The 20,399-nt window shown below is 39.7% G+C and overlaps 1 protein-coding gene across 1 annotated transcript in view; it reads left to right on the forward strand.

The window, feature by feature from the left end:
- The window catches only part of ngfra (nerve growth factor receptor a (TNFR superfamily, member 16)), a 29,606-nt gene extending 20,078 nt beyond the window's left edge, over window positions 1-9,528 (forward strand). The window contains exons 5-6 of the mRNA XM_085404573.1: window positions 20-234; window positions 5,589-9,528. Of these exons, the coding sequence (XP_085260699.1) occupies window positions 20-234; window positions 5,589-5,641 (268 nt within the window). The 3' untranslated portion in view covers window positions 5,642-9,528. The remainder of the gene's footprint in view (window positions 1-19; window positions 235-5,588) is intronic.
- The last annotated feature ends 10,871 nt before the right edge of the window (window positions 9,529-20,399 follow it).

A 20,399-nucleotide genomic window follows, 5' to 3' on the forward strand; every position in this document is an offset into this window, starting at 1 on the left:
ATGTGCTACTTTTCCACAGGTGGAATAGCTGCAAACAGAACAAACAGGCAGCTAATAACCGTGGAGCTACAAACAACCAGATGGTGACGCCGGAAGGAGAGAAGTTGCACAGTGACAGCGGGATCTCAGTGGACAGTCAGAGTCTGCAGGAGCAGCAGCAGCAGCAGCAACAGCAGCAGGCCCAGGCTGAAGTCCAGCCTCAGCCTTCGCACTCTCATACACAGGAACAGATAGGTAGGCTCAAACCCTAATCCCAGCTTTTCAGTCTTTCCGTTTGATAAATGGGTATTTAAATATCCAAAATGCTTTATCTTTCATCTTTCTGTCCTCTCTTGCTTATTGCAAATCAATTTCCCAGTTCCATGAAAGCATAAAGTGGAAATTGCGTGACCGTGTTCTAATAAAATGATAAGCCTGATGGGAGCTAAGGTGCTTCGCTCCATGAAAACCTGGCCTCTCATCACAGAAACTTAGACTCATCCCAGACTAAATACATTTTTCCTTCACGTGGTATTACTTTCGGTGCCAAGGAAAGTCTACCTCGATTAAATCAAGATATTCTACTGAGATTTTATCAATGTGTGTAGTGGTGTTTTTTGAGCATTGTGCAAGCTTTTCTCTCAGAGGGAAGACACATTTCTGCGGGATTGAGATCAAAAGCAGTATATCACCTAACAGCGGGACTAAAATCTACATTTAGCTGCCAAAGGCAGGTAGGTGAGGCCAAGTCTTACAGGTATTCACGATGCATTAGACTCAAGGAATGCACAGACTACGGCTCTGTAGGAAACCTGCCGTCAAAACAAGGTGAAAAATTTCAGTGTTGACAGAATTTTGACACAGATTCCATCTCAGTCAGTACATTGGAGGAATGTATAGACTGGGTATGTAACTGTATATGTATGATCTGTATTTGACTTTACCACTACTCCTCCATATATTTGTCTCTGGGGACTTGGGAAGTGTTTCTGGTGTAGGTCTTTAGGACAGATTGTGCAATGCAGACATGAAAGCCAGACAACATCTAAAAGGTTTGTTTGGAAGATGAACTCAATAAATGATGTCTGGCTTAGAACCAACATTATGCACTTTACTAATCTATTATAAAGCAATTTACCATGTCCTTAATTTACTTCTTGTAATGCAGTGCATTAAGATGGAGAAACGCAGAGATGAACTTTTTTGTGTGTGTGTTTTTGTTTGTCTGAGATATCTGCCATTACTGTTAATATAGATATATTAAGATAACTCCGAGTATACATTTTTTTTCTAGTGCTTTGCCATTTTTGTCTGCAAGCCAGAATTTCTGTGCTTCCTACTAAAGGCATAAATATTGTTAAAAATTTTTGTTTGTTTTAAATAAAGAGCTGTGACATTTTCAAAATTAGCTGGGAACTTTAGATTGTAGGGAATGTTACTGGATCAGGAAAAATCTGTGCATTTTGGGGACTAACTTGCAGATTTATATATGTTAAAGCAGCATTAATGTGTATGTTGAAATGTGTTTTGGATTGTTGGGAACAGCAGTACTTTTTAGCAAATTCATTATCAAGCTTTGGATGTAAAGACAATGTTTTACAGGATCAATATGTTAGAGGGATTTGATCACAATAGCTACCCCCCCCCAAAATGCCAGTATCATCCCTTAACCAGTACAAGAAATATAAATGCAAACATTGAATTATTACTATATTTGAGCCCAGTTATCTCAAATTATACCAGTCTTTTATGACCATCTAATTCTCCTTTTAAATCAATATAAGATCAGGTGATTTCATTCGCTGCATAGCACTGAATATATAAACGCGAAGAATGAGGCTCGGTGAGAATTGTCACTGAATGTCTGGAAAAAAAGAGCCTTGGAGGATAAAAGTAAGTGCTCCAGGAATGTGAAGTGGCCTCTGCACAACACTGAGCCATCCATCGTCCTTCAATTCTCAAATAGCACTTACAAAATGAAACCAGCTTTTTTATTTGATTTATACATATAAGACTGAGTTTTTTCCTCTACTGAAGAGGTCTTAAGTTCACTCGTGATCTTGTTTTCAGTTGTTCTCGCTTGTCCTGTTCTTTCTCAGGGTTTTATTTTTCCCTTCCAAAGCATATTGTGTAAAGATTAAGAAATTGTTATAATAAGGATAATAGTATGCGAAGACAAACAACTGACAAATCCTTGCTTCTACAATCCGAACCACTGTGTCTGGTCTAGGATACCCATTACATTCTAATGAGGCCTGGAAAAAGCTCATTTTGTTCTTGTGTTTTGTTTGAGTACCTCTTTTCATTCTTCCACTCAACAAATGTGAAGCCCGCTGTATGTCAAAGAAAAGAAAGGAATTTCTTTTGGAGGCAAAGTTTGGCATTGGTTCATTGAGAGGATGACTGCCTGCTTAACACTGTCACCTCTTTAACGGACTGGCTCATTAGCAGGTGTTACGAGATGGGATCCAGGCCTGGGCTCCAAATCTGATGTAGTATCAGTGTTTAGCACGTGCTAATTGGTATTACCACCGTCTGTCGGTGCGGAAGCCATTAAAAAGGCAGCAAATGTGCTTGTGCAGGGGGTTGTGTGCTCTTACACAACCAACTGGGACTGTAAAAAAAGCAAAGGAGTGAGAATATGCGCCATAAATCCATGATAATCGCAGGGGGTTTCCTGTTTCCACTGAACCATAGTTAACTGGTAGCTAAAGTAATGGGAACAGCTTCAGTCAAAACAAGTCAAAGAGGCTTTTAAAACCAGAAACCGAGCACTGAAAATGTCCCCTCGCTTTGACTGACACACTCAATGAGGGTATTCCCTGCATGATTCACTGGTGAGGGGTGAGACCTCCAAGATGAAGGGTCCTCAGCCTCATTTCTGTCTGCTCATCTGAATTGAAAAGAACCATCTCATCTGTGCAGCACCCCTCCCTGAACTCTCCCTCGCTTACTGCCTGCTTCCCCCTATGAATTGTGCAGATTGTATGTGTTTAAAATTTAAACGAGACCTCATTGCCCAACAAACTGAGTCAAAGCAGGTGTCAGTCAAAAAATATTTAAAGGATTGTCAGAGTCATTGGAAAAAACAAAAGACCTGATGATGAAAGGTTAGAAATTTTAATGTCAAAACTGACCTAAAATAACACTGTAGCAAATGTACAGTCCCAGATTTATGCTGCTTAATCTTCCTATGAAAGCCACTGACAGAAGGTTTGCTGAAAACGCAGAGGGACGACAGTCTTTATTGCATCACTACAGTCCACCTCCATCATGGGGTTTACATGTGGGATTGCGTTTGAGAGCCCACGGTACCTGAAGAATCTCAGCAGTACATTCTTTACTCTGTAACATTATACAGCTGAAAGTTACAGTAATAATGCAGCTGAGTCATGTTACAAATCACTAATGCAATTTCTGCAGTACAAGAGGGATGACTCATAACTGGTTGTCATCCTCCCACATTAGCAAGTTTGCAAAAACTTCTCTGGGTGGAAGTATTCTCACTGCTGTTGTTATCTGAATAATGAGCATAGAAGTAGGCAGCAGACACCCCGCGTGAAATAAGTATGTATTTGGTGCACAGTAGAGCTGCAATGAGTCGACTAACTGATTAAATTATTCTAAACTACTTTAATAATTGGTTAAGTGGTTTGATTACCCTGAAGATGTTGGTTTAACAAATCAACACACTTGATGGTATCAACAAGGATTTAGGCTGTTTTTTCCCCCAAAGCCAGAGTCTTATTATTTCATCTGTTTTTGTCAAATCCACAATCAAGGAGCAATTAGGTCTCGGAAATAAGTTCACAACTAAATTAAATATTCACCCTCTAATGTCCTGACTAATATTCAGCTTCCCTTTTTATCCCAGGATGTAGAAGCAAATTTCTGAAGTGCTGGGAACCTGGTGACTAGTTTTTTGAATTAGCCTCTGGGGACAACCACCAGCTGGGGCTTCCAGTGTAGAGAACAGGCATCTGGTGCAAGACTTGCTGCTCTGTAAACCAGTGATTCTTTACAAAGTCAGATACATAAAAAAAAAACAAAAACTATAAAAATCTAAATTATGATCAGAGCCTAGCTTAAGGTTCAAGGTTGTATTTTGGCAAACGAGTTCACTCTATTGCTCCCACCATGTGCTGTTGTTGGCATTGTGCAAATGCACAATTGGGGTACAAATATCTTGCCCCATGACACAAGTGCATAAGCAGATAATTGATATAAAAAAAAAGACTATGGAGATTCATCAGCTTGGTACATGCTATCACAAATGCCTGATGACAAATAAAAATACAAAAAAGAGGGACCAGGCAAATTTAGCAAATAGGTTTATAATTTAGGAAGAAAAGACTGTGTTCATGCAGGGTTTAGTTAATCAAGTAAACACAAAAATATGTAGTATCCTTTTAAGTGCCCTAAAAATGAAAATGGATTTAAATGGAATAAAATGAGTTCTGAAATGAATATAAGTAGTGCTATTTGATAGTAAACTATCAAAAGAAAAACAGATATATATGTGAACATAGTAAAACACTGACTCTTAAACTTTTCCTTTGAGTTCTTGTGACAATCATGAAACCACAAATCACAATCACAATTGGCAAATTTCAAAGCTTAACAGTGGCTTTGGATCCAATCAGGATTCCCTGAATGTTCTGATTGGAAAAAAAAAGAGTCTGTAACAAGGCTTCGCTCTGATGGGGAGTTCACGTTTCAGAGTAGACCTGATTGAACTGGTTCAGTGAAAGACAGTTTGTATTGATTCTCGGAATGAGGTCGGACTTTATAAAACAGCCATGTGGCTATTATTATCAATGCTGCCTCTGAAATGAGGTGCATTGCCAGTTCAGAAACAGTTGGACTGAAGCAGAAGTGCAGGTGCAAGCCACTGTGTGTCTGTGTGCATGAACTTGTGCGTGATACAGATGGCTGGGCACTGGCCAGTGTCAGAGTCTTTCTGCTCTGTGTCACTGAGGATGCCTGTAGAGTGTCTGTTTAAGCAGAAGGAAGAGACGAGTGCTTTGGACTGCCGCTGGACATAATCAGAGTAGATGGAGAAAGGAAGCAGAAAAACTGGGTGTAGCGATCTTAGTGCTCTTAGTGCAGTATGATGTTTGGAAAAGGATTTTGTAGGAGGAGAGTGACACTATAGGTAGTCCCTTCTTCAAACTGTGTTGTACTGTAGTTCACTTTCACAAGTCTTCATTCCCAAGGTGTTTCCATGGTTTCCCTCAATCAGCTTTGTTTCCCATCCTCATGGAGCTAATGATCCAGTTTAACAAGCTTGAATGAGTGGATGACACCATAGGGCCCTCTACAGGGTAGTGTGTGATTATCCAGAGTTTTAGAGGTTTTACATGACTTATAGTAAGTAGTTTATTTTTTGGTGAATGGATAGTTATAACATTCGGGTGATTAGAAACATTTCCTCGTGATTAAGAAACTTTTTGAAGAAAATAGAACAAGGATCTTTCCAGTGCGAGACACAAGAAACAGTGTTGGTATGAGTGAAATTTCAAGATAATAAAAGAAGAGCTCTACAACTAAAAAACCCCCACCAGTGTCTTCTTTTCACAGCCTGACATATATCTTATCTTTTTCTGCAGTGGTTAGGGTGGATGGGGGTCCCCAGCCTGACTCGCCTCCCCCTGAAGTCTGAGGAGACGGAGGCCCAAGACAAGGAGAAGACAGTGGGGACTTAAACAGTGGACCAAAAGGAAGACAGGCGGCCACAGAATGTAAAAACTTACTCTGATTTATATCTGAAGCTGCCACAGAGCGACATTTCGACTGATAAGGACCTCCCAGCACCTTTGGGCCACACGCTGACTCTTCCTCCATGCACATACAGTGTGCCTGGACACAATCTCTTTGGCAATATCAACCAAAATCTGAACCCGTGTTACACAGATAGGTAGATATTTGCCAGTGCATCTTGTATTACCTGACTATTCCAGTATGACATGACATAATTCTCACTAGCTGCCAGTTTAGAACCTCCTATCCATCTCAAAGCTTTTCATTTACCTTTAAATTTTATGATCACTTGCAATGAAACATCTATGCCTGATAGGTAAATAGGTAGAAAGACACTTCATTATATTCCCTCTTTTTTCATGAGCATCGAAGAGACAAAGGGAGCTTGTCCGTCTCACATCTTGCTCTGTGGCGTCCCACTCTTGGATAATCCTCTGCCTCTCTCCACGAGATTCACTCTATTAGACCCCCACTGTCATCAGCGATACGAAAAGCAACAGGGGAGCCGTGAGTCACTCCCAACTTCTTCTGAAATTTCTTTCTCTTGTATCATTTAACCACAGATGCGTTTCATGTCATGTTGTCTTATAAAAAGTCTGCGTCATTGTTTGAGATTGGCTACGCCGACTGATGCGAGTGACTCATATTTGGAAAAAGAGGTTAACTGTTTTGTTTTGTTTTTGCCTCAGTGAGATGCTTCTTCCTGACTTTCTCTCACAAACTAACCTCCGTTACGGCACCTAAAAAGGATTGTGTTTCGGTAATTTCACGCTTTTAATTCAACATACGCAAATGTATATCTTCTGTTTATGGTGCGGTACTTTAATTTTGTGGCTTGAGCTATATGGCTGATTCAGCAGTGGTCCTCCACACTCCTCCGTGGAGCCTGGATGTGCAACATGAGAGGGAACGTCTCTGCATTGTGGAGCTCTGCTGACTCATTGCAATGAGTTAACATGCCTGATGGGAAGGGGAAGCCGTCTAATGAGCAACAAACTACGTCATCAGTGCTCATTAAACTGATGTTTAAATGAATCTGGGACACAAAATCAGCAACAAGGAATCCCATCTATAACAATTTACGCTTACTGAGTGGAAAATTGGGACAACCCTCAGAGGCACACTTTCATTTCATAATCTGCACAAGCAACTACATCTTCACATTCTCACTCTTGCAGTCTTTCATGCAGCTTTGTCTGAGTCTGATAAACAGTGTGGAGGTGCTAATGCTTTGCCGCTGGCACTCACATCAACACGGGACCCATTAGAGAGACATCCTGACAGGCAGGTAGTAATTACCTCAGGGTTTCAGCTTCATTTACCCTCTGCTCCACTCTCATTGGGATTAATGCTGTGGACAACAGAGGGGTGACTACGCCCTCGCTGAAGCCTCAACGCCACATTACAAATCCTTTATCCCACTCTGAGGCTGCTGACATTTACTACATTGGCTGGTGATATAAAAGCACTTAGTCCAGGCTCACATCTAAAGCTGGGTGACACCTTTTATCATGGAGGACCACTTTTATGCTGCCCCCCTCCTGTTGCCTAACGTAGCTGTAAAAGCAATTGACATAGATACCTTGCAAAAGATTGTAGCTGAGCTCACCTGCATTGCTTTAGCATTCATTCCTTCAGGGGCACGTATCATCTCAGGGTCCCTCTTAATGTGGTGTGGATAAAATGATAAAGAGATCTTCAGAAAATTAGTGTGAATCATCTGTAAGTTGTGTAATAGACCTGCTAAGTAGACAAGTAAAGTAGCTAGAAAGACACGGGTTGATATAGATTCAGGATCTAGAAACAGAATCATTTAGAAGAATAGTTTGATTGCTTTTTTCACGAATATTTTGATGAGAAGATTGTTGCTAATGTCAGATCTGAACATTCAATATGATGCTCTCTGAGGCCGGTTAGCTTAGCTTAGAATTAATACTACAAAACGGGGGAAATGGTTAGCTCTGGTCAAAGGTACAAAATTCACCTACCTGTACCAAGTTCCCTAATAAACACATCACTTCACCTAGCTTCATACGAAACCTCACATGTAAGAGATGACACATGGCTTTTAAACGGGGATTATTTGTTATACCATTACCTATGGACAAGTGGATGTGTTTACTTGTTAGCAGAACTTGTCGAATTTAATGACCACCAGATAGGAAATGTCACACAGTGAGAAGAAGACAGAGAAAGTGAGTCATTATATCCCACATGCATCAATCACCTGGTCACCAACAGCTCAAGACAATTAAACTTTCTCTTCACTTGTGATCCATGAATCACTGCAGCATAATGAATGGAAGCAAATAAAACTCTGCTGTCCTTTGCTCACACCTCCTCAGCTGATGCGGTGCGGACATGTGACCACACACACATACAGACAGTGTATGATTCACTCCTCTATTGTAAGAGCCGGTATGAGTCATCCCGATCCTAGCTCTGGCAGTGACATTAAAGCAGACTCTGCTACAGTATGAGCGACCAGAGTGTTGACTTAACAGGAAAGTAAAAAAAAAGCCCTTACTCCACGACTGCATCCCCCTGAGGCCCAATCAGCCCTCCACCATTGAACTCAAATACCCTGAACTGACTTATTCTGTGTTACTCTAACAGCTTGTAAAGTGAGACACACTGTAGGAATCTACAACCTGAATATAAACAGAAATATATGCAAGACCAATTCAAGGATAAGGTTTGAGTAGCCCTAAGTTTTTGTTGTAAATTGATTTTTCTTTTTTGTCTTTACATTTTCCTGTTTGTTTGTATGAATGAACAATATTACACTTTTGGAATCCGTATTTTTTCTAACTGATGTTATTTTGTAGCACTTATTAGACATAATATGAATGCACTCAAAGAGTGTACCACAGTTCAAGTGCCTGTGTACAGTGTCCAGTATCTTTGAGTTCAGATGTATGGCTAGTTTTCTTTTGCAGTTTTCCACTTATTTTGTGTTTTTTGTGTATTTTTAAAAATATTTTCAGAGCTAATGAAGGTTTCTAGTAAATCGAAGTCAGCACTATAGATGAACCTTGGAGACGCAAGCAAACTGTATAAACTTGGCACCAGTGTAAAGAGACTTACAGTACAAATAGGTTGCCAGTGAACACATACTATATGTTAACATGCTATAAATACTGGCAACTAACAGGGTCATGTAGCATTGCATAAACATGGCACCCAGGACTTCTACTCTTAAGCTCACACATACTATTTGTCAATAGAAATCAGCTCTACGGTACTGATTTTTTGCATGTACAGTAAGTTTTATCACATACCTCCATCACAGAGGCAACAAGATATGTAATCTACAGTAAAATGAAGTCTATGGGGAGGTTCACTGTGATACTCTGTGATATTATTACTTGATACAGATAGATCAGGACTTGGTCCCAGTAAAGCTGAATGTCATCTGCAGTAACCTACTAATGTAAAATGCATTATGTAAATGTGAATTTCTTAGCGTTGATACAATACAGAAAAATACCCTAGAAAATGTATAAAAACAAAAATATGTGCAAGTGTAATGGACATCCATATTAAAATAAACAGATGTCATTGCATTATTTGTCTACTCTGTCTTTGTAGCTACACTGAGATTGATTATATTCACACGAATTGATAAATATGGTGTTAATATTATTGGTTAAAGGAAGAGCTTGAGATCTTGGCAAACCTGCTTGCTAAAAAGCGATGTGTTTTGCAAATATGAAACCTGTGCCAGCTGTTGATTAGCTTAGAGTAGCTCAAAGAATACAAGGAGGAAAACTAATAAAGCTTCAGTGTTTAAGCATTAAGATATTAAAATAAAATGAACAATTGCCACATTTAATTTCAGTGTAATAACTTTTTGTCATCACCTTAAAAACATGAAAAATTATGCAACAGTTGTAGATGGGTGAAAGTATGGACTTAATAATCCGGTTTGGCATATATTATTGCCTGCTTGCAAATGCTTTTATTGTCTGGTAGAACGCTGCGTCTTAATAGTTTATGAATTGCAGATCATTTCAGGCTCGGAGATATTTTTAGGCTGTTTTCGTTGTACATTTCCATTTCCAGTGACGTTTGAATCGGTAGACTTTGAGGTCCACCCCCCCAAAAACACTGCAGCTTGCAGGTTTTTAATAAACTTGAAGCAGTTCATTAAGGATTTATGCTAATGAATCCACTCTCTGAAATCATCCTTCAGTTTAAGTTTCATAACTGACTGCATGACATGTACATCATTTACTTTAATATCCTGAAATGATTTCCTCTTTCCTTTGCCCATTTAAAGTGTTTTTTTTATGCATGGCTTGTATTTTCTTGGTTTCATATCAAAATCCGTGAAAACCAGGAGTACGTGGAATAGCAGTGTAGTGGTTAGCACTGTTCCTTGATGGCAAGAAGGTTTTGAGTGATGCTACGTTGGGGTACTTCTGTGCGAAGTTTAGATGTGTCTATGTGGGTTTCCATCCCCCCACAGTCCAAACTTGCTGGTTAGATTAATAAAGGGTTAAAAAAAATCACTTAAACTGCATATTATAATGTGCTGCATGAATGTATGTGATTTGTAGCCCAAGGGACTTATTGAGCTAAGTAAGACTAGAAGAGCAGTACAGTATAAATGTTCGTATATTTTCAGTCCATACAACATCATGCTGTAATCGATTAAATTTAGAAGCACTCGTAGACTGATTTGTTAGCTGCAGACACAGCCAGGCCAGCTACTGTATACTTGTGGTCAGCATGAGGAGAAAACACAATTGTGGTTAGAAGTTTACAAACAGTCATCATGGGCATGACCGTCATGGTAATTTGGGGCTTTTAATGATTTCTTTGAACTGTTCTTTGTCAGAGGGTAATGATTTTAGAGGAGACATATTTAATTTAAAATCCAATAAGAACCAGATGCACAAGTTTAAATTTATTTAGAGTTTTCTCTAATTCACAAGGGGGTCAAAAGTTTGCTGGCATGAAAAGAATACTCAGGACCAATACTCAGACCAATGGGTCCAAAGAACTGAAGGAGAATTGTAGATTTACTTAAGCTGGGAAGACTTTTTAAACAACTGAAGATTCCAATTTCATTAATTCAAACAATGTTAAGTATTTGCATGTGTCTTTGCAAGTATTTGCTAAAGCAGGGGTAGGCAACTCCAAGCCTCGAGTGCCGGTGTCCTGGAGGTTTTAGATGTGTCCATGATCCATCACAGCTGATTTAAAGGGCTAAATGACTCCTCAGCATTTCTTGAAGTTCTCCAGAGGCCTGGTAATGAACTAATCATTTGATTCAGGTGTGTTAACCCAGGGTGCGATCTAAAACCTGCAGGAAACCGGCAATCGAGGCCTGGAGTTGCCTACCCCTGTGCTAAAGCCTGGAAGAAGACCCAACTGTCATGCTCAGATGGGAGGAAATCAGTTAGGATGTTCTGGACCAAGCCAGGAGCCACGGAGACTCAAAGCTCTCGTGAACTGGAAACTGCTGGAGCACCAGCATCACTGTCCACAGTGAAGCCAGTTTTACATTGCTTTGGGTCAAGAGGGTGCCAACCAAGAGAGAAGCCCCACCTCCAAAATCGACACCTTTAATGCAGCTTGACACATAATCTAAAGAGGGTGGGAAAAATCTCAGCAAGCTTTTTGTCATTGGGAAAATCATAAAAGATTATTTAAAATATTTCCAAAACAGAACACACAGGTGTCATAATCTCACAGAGCTATCAACATTTTAACATTTCCCACCCTCCTAGTTTTGATGATAGGCAATTTTTGTTGTTTTTTCCCCCCTTTTCAAAAACACCCAAAAACATTGTGAAAATGACCTCAAGCAAATGAAAATAAAATGCTTAAACCAGAAAGAATGGCGTGCTGGACTCACAGCCAAACCACAGTTTAAAACAAGACCATATGTGAAGGTCTACTGGACCCAGAGTGCGGTTCTCTACAGTCTTATCACCACTTAAACGTTTTGGATTCCAGATGGAATTTTTGTTCCTGCTACGTGTCAGAGACGAATCCTCAGCGATAAATCCTTCATCAACAACGAAATGACATAATAGCAAGAAAATGATCAAGAACGGTACTAACGTCTGTTCTGGTTCAATTTTTGTGAAATAGCACAACAGTTAAAAAAATGAACTAAAGGAATACAACAGGAAAGTGATGAAATGTTTTTGTACAGCTCCCCCCTTCACTAGTTTCTACTGAATGCAACAAAGCAGAGCAAGATGGGGTTGACAGATAAATTTTAATTTGATCAGCTGGGAACATTTACATGGAAACACTAATCAACAGAAGTTTTTCCTTCTATCAAGATTAATCAGGACTCCAACTCAGCTGAAATGACAAAAAAGCCCATAAAGAGATGAAATGAAAGAGATACGCCAACTTGAAGCAAATGTGCGAACATGCTCGAGGCGATACAACTGAAACTTGTCTGTGTGACTAATTTAAAAAAGAAACAAGCACCTACAAGAAGAATGTCTCAGCTTGGCTCTCGTTTGTTGATGAATGCTTTATTTGTAAATTTAAATCAGCAGGTTATAGCTTTATTCATTCACATAGACACTTATTTATACACTTAGATAAATTCATCAGATTTTTGCTAACAGGGCTTACACACTCCATCAGCACTTAATGGGCTAAAATGTGCATGGCGATTAATCATATCTGATGGATTCATGGCACAAAAACAGATGAGAAAGAAAAATTGATTTTTTTCTCAAAGAAACCGAAAGAAATATAATAATATAGTTATTTTAAATATGTCATGTGTTAAAAATAGAAAAGTCCAGTCATAAGGAACATATATAAAACAGATCTTTGTCATTATCTAAAAGATTTAATGATGACCAAAGGCAAAAATTTAATGTGGGCATTTCAATAAATATGCAGGAAATTTCTTAATAAAGCCAAAAGACATGAGACTTTCTTAACGTCTGAAAATGTGGTTGTCTGAAACTTCGGGGAATTTCAGCCAAACCCTGATATTATGAACCAGTCGCACTATTGGACTGACATGAGTGCAAAGTTGAGGTTCACAGTACTTTCACATGTGCTGCAGCAGGCAAGCATAAAAAGAACCAGTCACACCGATCATGTCAATACTTGGAATTAGGCGCTAAATAAATCCATCCTTTTGTGAGACTGTGAGTGTGTTTTTTAGAAGAAGAACCTGTTGCACAAAAAAGCTTTTGGGCCAATATCAAACTTGTAAAGAGAACTTAATGAGATTTGACTGATGATTCGACTCATGAGGTGTTTAATGTTCAGGTGACCACTGAAATAAAAGTGTTATGACCCAGACATGATTTTGTATTCTGTGTTATTGTTTTCCCTCCTCCCTGCCTGAGGAGTGGTGTTCATTTTGTTCTATGCTTTCAGTTATGTAAGCTCTATGTGGCAGATGACCATAGGTTGGTGACCGGAGGTGCCAGCTTTAAATTAGGACCTGATATGACTGGATTAGCTCTGTCTGTTTCCAGACTCCACACCAGCCTATGCTGTCTGTCATTGTAGTGTCGTTGAGGCTAGAAGAGCTAGATTACCATCTACTTACATGTTTAAAATGTAGTGCTGGTAGCTGTGAGGTTGTTTTAGCAACCTTCTCTAATGTTTATGTCTGTGAGTTTTTCTTTTTATCTCTATGGTGGAAGGTAAGATTTTTTTTTTCTATTGTTTTGGTCGTGCCCACCATGGCATGCTCTATCCAAAATATCTGGCTTGGACTACAAATTTCACCATGGAGCTAGTCCTTAATTGTGAGTAGGGGACAAGATGGCCATGTTTTTGTTGCACTCTGATTTATGTTAAAAAGGATGTGAGAAATGTCTTGGCATTGTAAACCTTAAATTTACCACCTGGAGGAATTTCCAACATGGCTCCTGAGTGGTAAAATTTGCCTCTCACTTTGGACAGAGGACTGTGGTCTATACAGTGAGACACAGTCATGGCTGTGTTATGGATAAAGTGTCACTTAAAGAGGTTAACACATTTGATGAAATGATGAAAATGGATGGATGGATAATGACAGAGATTCAATTTTATTCCATTTCACCTTCAGTTCTTGTTTTTCCTTTCTCATTTGAAAATGGCTCAACACTAGTGGCAACAATCGCCACTTCCTCTGAGAGAGAAAAAACACGATTCAAGCCAAAATGTGGCTTTCATGTTTTTTAAACATTGACTGCTACATGTCACACCTCTGACTCAGTTCCTCACTACAGCAGAGCAGGTTGGAGTGAAATCAAAATTCATCAAACACTGAAACACATCTGCTTGGAAATGTTTTGGACTGTTGCTTCAGTCGGTCAATCTACATCTGCAAACAATGTGAGCTGACATTATGAAGGAGGATATTTTTAGAGAGCAGTGGGTTTTTTTTCACAAAGTGGAGGAAGGAGTAAATCTGTGAAGGTCTTCCAACAGGATCCCAGAGGTTGAACTCTGCACTCCTATGCTAAAACACCTGACAGATAAACATACAAGACATAAGAGCAAACAGCATGCATGCATAGCTTCAGAGAAAAGGAAACACGGGGCCATTTTTACCAGATTTTTGTGTTACGTTACTGTTACTGTTTCTGCTTTATCAGTGTTTTAATATATGTCTCTGTAGGGTGTGAAATCTATGTGGGAGAGCTGGCTTCAGGCCTGAATACCAGCTCTGCGTCATGTGTAGGGCACATAAGGAAACCATCCAGCCAAGCAACAGTTAACAAATAAACAAATCAATCCAACCCAGCCTCTCCCATTTGCTTGCATCCTACATAGAAATTAGCAGACCGCCCTGTTCCAACTCACTTAACTATAAAGACAGAAGAATTAAAAGAGAAAATGTTGGAAATGACTGACTTGGAGGTGGAAAATCGGGAATGAATAGACTTGATGACAACCAGCTGTAGGAGCGTCATCCTGTAACACCTCACTCTAGTGGATCCCAAAGTTAAACACTCCCCACTTTAGACCCTCAGCAGTCAGAATTATTTCAATTTATGGCATTGCACTTGTTGCTGTGGGGTTTCTAATGCATGTCATCTGGAAAGAAGAAAGATGAAATAAGAAAACTTTTTGCCTTTGTTCAGAAATTAAACGACTGTGTGCCTCGTACAGATCCTTAAACCAATTCCATATGTGTATGGACCCCTACTGTTTACACCTTTACAACAGAAAAGGTAAAGTTGTCCTCCTTTATTGATAGGTAATACCCAAATGAATGACTTCTTAAGTGATTATCTATGATGCTGCTCGCAGAGTTAACTTTATTTATGGAGTGACTAAGGAATCTAAAGTATGTCTTTTCTCATTTCTGATGCAGCAGCTCATTGGATTTTCACGCACGAATGCGGTTTGCTTAAATCCTGCTCTGCTACAAAGTAGCATGGACAACAAAGTTGACTAATGGAACGTTAGAGCGAGACTCACTGGGATTCAGTTTGCCCACATCCATAACTTGACTGTCACTTCATATCAAGATAGAGATGAATAATTTTAGGGCAGAGTTAGATTTGATTTTTCTTCCCTAAGTTGAGCCTCAGAGTGAGAAAAATGAAAGTGTGTGACCACCATTGTAATGCGTGCACCTTCAACGCCTGGTGCAATTCATCTTGTCGGATATGGAAGAATACTTTGTTACACACAGTTAACTGGGCAGAAAGTGAGAAAGATATTGGGTGATTCTAGCAGCACAAACAAAAAACAATAGGCCTCGGTGAACTGCAACAATTCAATACGTATCTGGAAATGCTACGAACTTGGTTACCCACTTGTGAAGGAAACACAGGGCAGTGAGAATAACAAAAGGCACCTTTTGACAAAAGAAATATTGCATCAAAGAAAATGTGTACGACTAATTTTACCAGCAAAAACTGTATCTTATGAAAGATTGCAATTAAATTTGGAGGCTATTTTTTACACATAGAAAAGTTTGAATGCACATTTCTAATACGTTTCAAACTGTCTATCTAAGACATGCAGTTAGTGGGGATAGGTTAATTGGAAACTCTAAATTACCCATAGGTGTGAATGTGAGTGCAAATGGTTGTCTGTGTGTTAGCCCTGCGACAGACTGGCGACCTGTGCAGGGTGTACCCTGCCTCTTGTTCTAAGACAGCTGGGATAGGCTCCTACCCCCCCCCCCCCCCCCCCCCCCCCCCCCCCGTGACCCTGAAAAAGGGATAAGTGGCAGAGAATGGATGGATCGATGTTTATCTATTACAATATTTGCTCTTCATATCTGATTAAATCAATGAAGCATGTTTCATATGTTTTTCATGTTTTTTCTGGTTTAAAAAAAATTGCATGAAACACAATGTGCATGCTGCATTAATTGACATTCAAAGATGTTTTATTGCCATAACATCCTTGGCTTAAGTCTTTCAATTTGTGTACCTTTCATGCCCTCTAATGACTTTCATACAACCTGTTTTCCTTTCAAATGTATTACGTACATCATTAACTAATACATTAATTATGAAAGTAATACAATTATTATTATATTATTATTGTTGTACATTTATAGGAGACAGGTAAATAATAAAGGCAACCTCTCCTTTGAATGCTAACAAATTTTACATTTAAAGAATATATTTCAAGCTTGTAATATACCTGCGCCCACCCCCGTGTGTCCGGGGATGGGCGTCCAGGTACACACCGGCTCACTCCTTGGTGGCTGCTTGTCAGGGCCTGGAGCCTGGGGCTCGCTCAGGCCACTTCGGGGGTGGGGTGCCCTCGGCCTCTCGGCCTGGGGCTCGGTCACTCTGGCACAGCTGGCTGCCGGCGGAGCTCACGGGCACGTCACTGCAACCCCCCTGGCTTCTGCTCCGCGGCTGCTGAGTGAGCCCTCATCTGGGACTCTCCTCAGCTCTTTCTGGGACAGTGGCGCGGCTGCCCCTCTGTTGGTCTTCCTTGGTCTCTTGTGTTCTGGGGGCCTCTGGATGTCTGGAGTTTTGATCTCCTCCATACCTGCTTCATGCCCTGGTGGACGGGGCTGTGGCCCCCCCACACCCTCTAGCAGATCATTACATGAAGGAACCTTTTAAATACAAGCGCGTCCATGCTCACAGGTGTACACACGGGTGCTCACACACACACAAACGACACCCTTTTTGGCTCCTACCTCAAAGCACACTCTGCGCTGTCGATCTTACGTGCTGCACAATAATGTTTAATATTTAGTATTTACTGTTATATTCCCATAGATCATCGTGATGTTGTTTATTATGTTGCTCTTTTTTCTTCTGCTTGTTTTCTCTTTTTTCTTTCTCAACAGGTGATTGAAATATGTATTTTTTGTCTGCTTGTTTTGTTGGTTTTTATTTTTTGCCCTTTATCCCCGTCCCTCTTCCCCACTGTTTTTCTTTCCCTCTTTCTTTCTCCCCTTTCTTTTCCCCAGTCAAATCTGTCCTGTATTTAGCAAGTGAAAATAAAATAAAATAAACAATAAAAGGTGAATCAAATAGACCATTACGGCAAGGCTGGGATGGTCCATTTGGTAAAGTAAATCCGTTGGGCATCTTTCTTCGCCTTTAGACAATAATTCTGATGACAAAAGAGCCAAACGGGACAGGCAAAAAAAAAAAAAAAGAATGTATATATTTCACAATGTATTTTTTCCAAGTACAGCGGGTGCCATTTGTGATCCAGTCAACACTTAGATCAGAAACTATTTATTATAACAGAAAAAAAAGCTTCCTCAAACACTGAGGAAAATGTAAATAAAAAAGAGATGAAATGATATGCAAACCTCATAAACCCATATTTTTCACAATAGAACATATAAAACAGGAAATAACAATATAACATATCAAATGTTTAAACTGATAGAAAAAAATGGTGAAGGGGCATGTTTACCACTGTAAAAAAATCCTCTCTTCTTTCAGTGAGAAGTTTTTAAACATCCAGGACTTGAGGAGACCAGTTGTTGGGTTTTTGGGACAGAAATGTTGTTGCATTTTGGTTTAATATACGATTCTAGCTGCTCTACACATGCGGCTCTGAATGGCTGCTTTCTAGATGGTTGCTTTCCAGTTATGCATTTGCACTAATGCACCCTCATACCATCAGAGATGCATGCTTTTGAACAGATTGCTAATTTCAAGTTGGACGGTCCCTCTCCTCTTTAGTCCTGAGGACGGTGTGTGCATTTTATTCTATAAGGAATTTCAAAGTTTAGTGGAACAGTTTTCCACTTTGCCTTGGTCCATTTGAAACAATCTGTAGTCCAGAGGAGGTTTGTAGATTATATTCACTTATAGCTTCCTCTTTACCTGATAGACCTTTAACCTGCATTTCTGGATGGCACGGTGAACTGTGTTCACAGACACATTTCTGGATGTATCTTTGAGCCCATGCAATGATTTCCGTTACAGAATCATTCCTATTTCTGTGTGTCGCCTGAAGCCCTGAATATCAAGGGCATCCGGTATTGATTTTCAGCCTTTCCCCTGTGCACAGTGATTTCTCCAGATTCTCTGCATCTTTTATTGTATTACGCAGTGTAGATGATGAGATATTCAAACATATAAAGATGAGCTATTCTTGGCAATTTTACAATGAAGAAAATTATTGTGGAATTGTTCCACATTGTGAAGACAGATTATTGAACTGTGGCTATATTTGCTTCTGAGAAAGTCTGCCTTTCTAAGATGCTCTTATTATACTACTGACCTTAGTAGCTGCAAAATTTTCCACTAGATGTTTCTCGAAGAACTTTTTTTTCCAGCATTTTGTTTGCCTGTCCCGACTATGAGATGTGTTTGTGCCTTTTTTTAATTAAATAGTAAAATGCCTCCGTTAAAGCATTTAGTATTTTTCATTTTCTATTGTAAATCTGTGTTTCATTTGTGTTCTGTTGTAATTTACATTTTACACCTCATGCAGCTTTCTTAGAACTGGATTTGTCACTGATTATTTACCATGTTGTCTTCAGGGGCATGAAACACGTTATACCAAAGTCCTTCCTAGAAGCAAATCCCTTGGCAACACCTTTGGGCTCTTATTTTGGTAACTATTTTAAAACATTATCTAAAATAACTCATTTAAATATTACTTGGATATGATTTTTTTTAATTTTATTTTATCTTTCTACGTTTGCCACTGCTACTTGAATCACCATTTTAATGAGTTATTTTGGGGGGTTTGTAATTCTATCAATATTTACAACACTGTGTTTATTTTTTCTCTCTAATGTTTCAGGATTCTGAGTTGGGTTGGGTTTCTTTGCCATTGCTGAGCTTGTAAAATTCACTGACATGCTCTATACGATACTGAGAAAAACAAATAAACTTGACTTGACAACAGATGCATCTGCACTAAAAGTCTTTTTCCTAAAAAGTATTTACCTTCACCAGAACATTACTGTACCATATGTTTATCTGGACACCCACAGGTGGCACACCCCGAAATGGAACATACTGTAAAACCACAACATTTATAAATATTTATGAAACTCTAAGTGCCTAGGGTAAAATTTGGACACGGTTTGTTTTTCCCACTGTTCTCCGATACCACGAAGACCTAGACTGTGCTTGCATGGGACACCTGGTCTCATATTCTCTGGCTTAAATTCTAATAGCCAGCAGACGGAAAACACAGACTGGGTTAATTTTTGTGACACACCTTCTCCTCACTTTGATTGCAAGACAAGAAGTGATTTTTCCACTCTAATCATCTTGGCTTTTCGTCCTTGACTCCGTGTATGACAAAAGGATAAACAGTTCATATATATACAAACATGTATTTAAGCATTTCGTTGTACAAATGAAGTTTCTCTTCAACAAACAAACACTTCAATCGACCGCACTGATGAGTAAACTTCCTCCGGGCACTGAGGCTGATCAGAGGCATTACAGCATCCTTTTGCCATTCTCAGTGATACCTAGAAAAAGGGGCGAGGTAAAGCAATCTTAGATCATTACACTGAACTCTGCTTTACAGAACACTGTTGATATCCATTACATGCAGTGAAATGCTGCAAGATGCACGTTTTGCTTTCAAAACTTCCCTCAACAAAACAAGCACTGACTACAGGACATGGCATTGAAGTTAACCAAATCCAGCAATCAGGTTTTTCTCATTACTCTTCCATTCACACCTTCTAATGGACTCTATTTCTGTCAACAACAATGCACACAGAGTTGTTTTTTCCCCAGCTCTGGCTGCAGATGCAGTGCTCAGACGCTTTCAGCACTATGCCACTTGAATACTGAGTATCTAGTGCCTACGTAAAAATGAATGTTTGGGATCCCCCGAGTGTTTTCACAGTAGGTGTGCTAAGAAACTGTGCGGGCTAGTCAGCAACTGTACTGCTACATAGTGATGACTATGTAGCTGTAAGGATACAGGAATGCGTGATAAGAGAGGGGGGAAAAGGGTGTTTTGCGAGATAGAAAAGATAGATGGCAGCCAAGAAGGATTGGGCTGCTGTGGTGTATTTCTCCTCAGGGTCGGAGATGCTGGGTACTCACAGCACATCTTGCTGCATCTGCACAGGGCAATATGTGCAGGTGACAGTGAACAGACAGCTTGCTCTGCTCCACAGCACACCTCAGTACAGCAACTGGACCTGGAAATCAAATTTATGATAACGTATTATCTTCTGCATGTGTTAGGACTGAGACTATCACAGTAAACCACCGCTGTGTCATGGTGAAAAGAATTTCCATTTCTCTCTG

The sequence above is a fragment of the Rhamphochromis longiceps genome, linkage group LG4 (genome assembly GCF_057381845.1).
Source record: "Rhamphochromis longiceps isolate RC_006_pf linkage group LG4, R_longiceps_female_GT1.1, whole genome shotgun sequence".
Classification (NCBI taxonomy): domain Eukaryota; kingdom Metazoa; phylum Chordata; class Actinopteri; order Cichliformes; family Cichlidae; genus Rhamphochromis; species Rhamphochromis longiceps.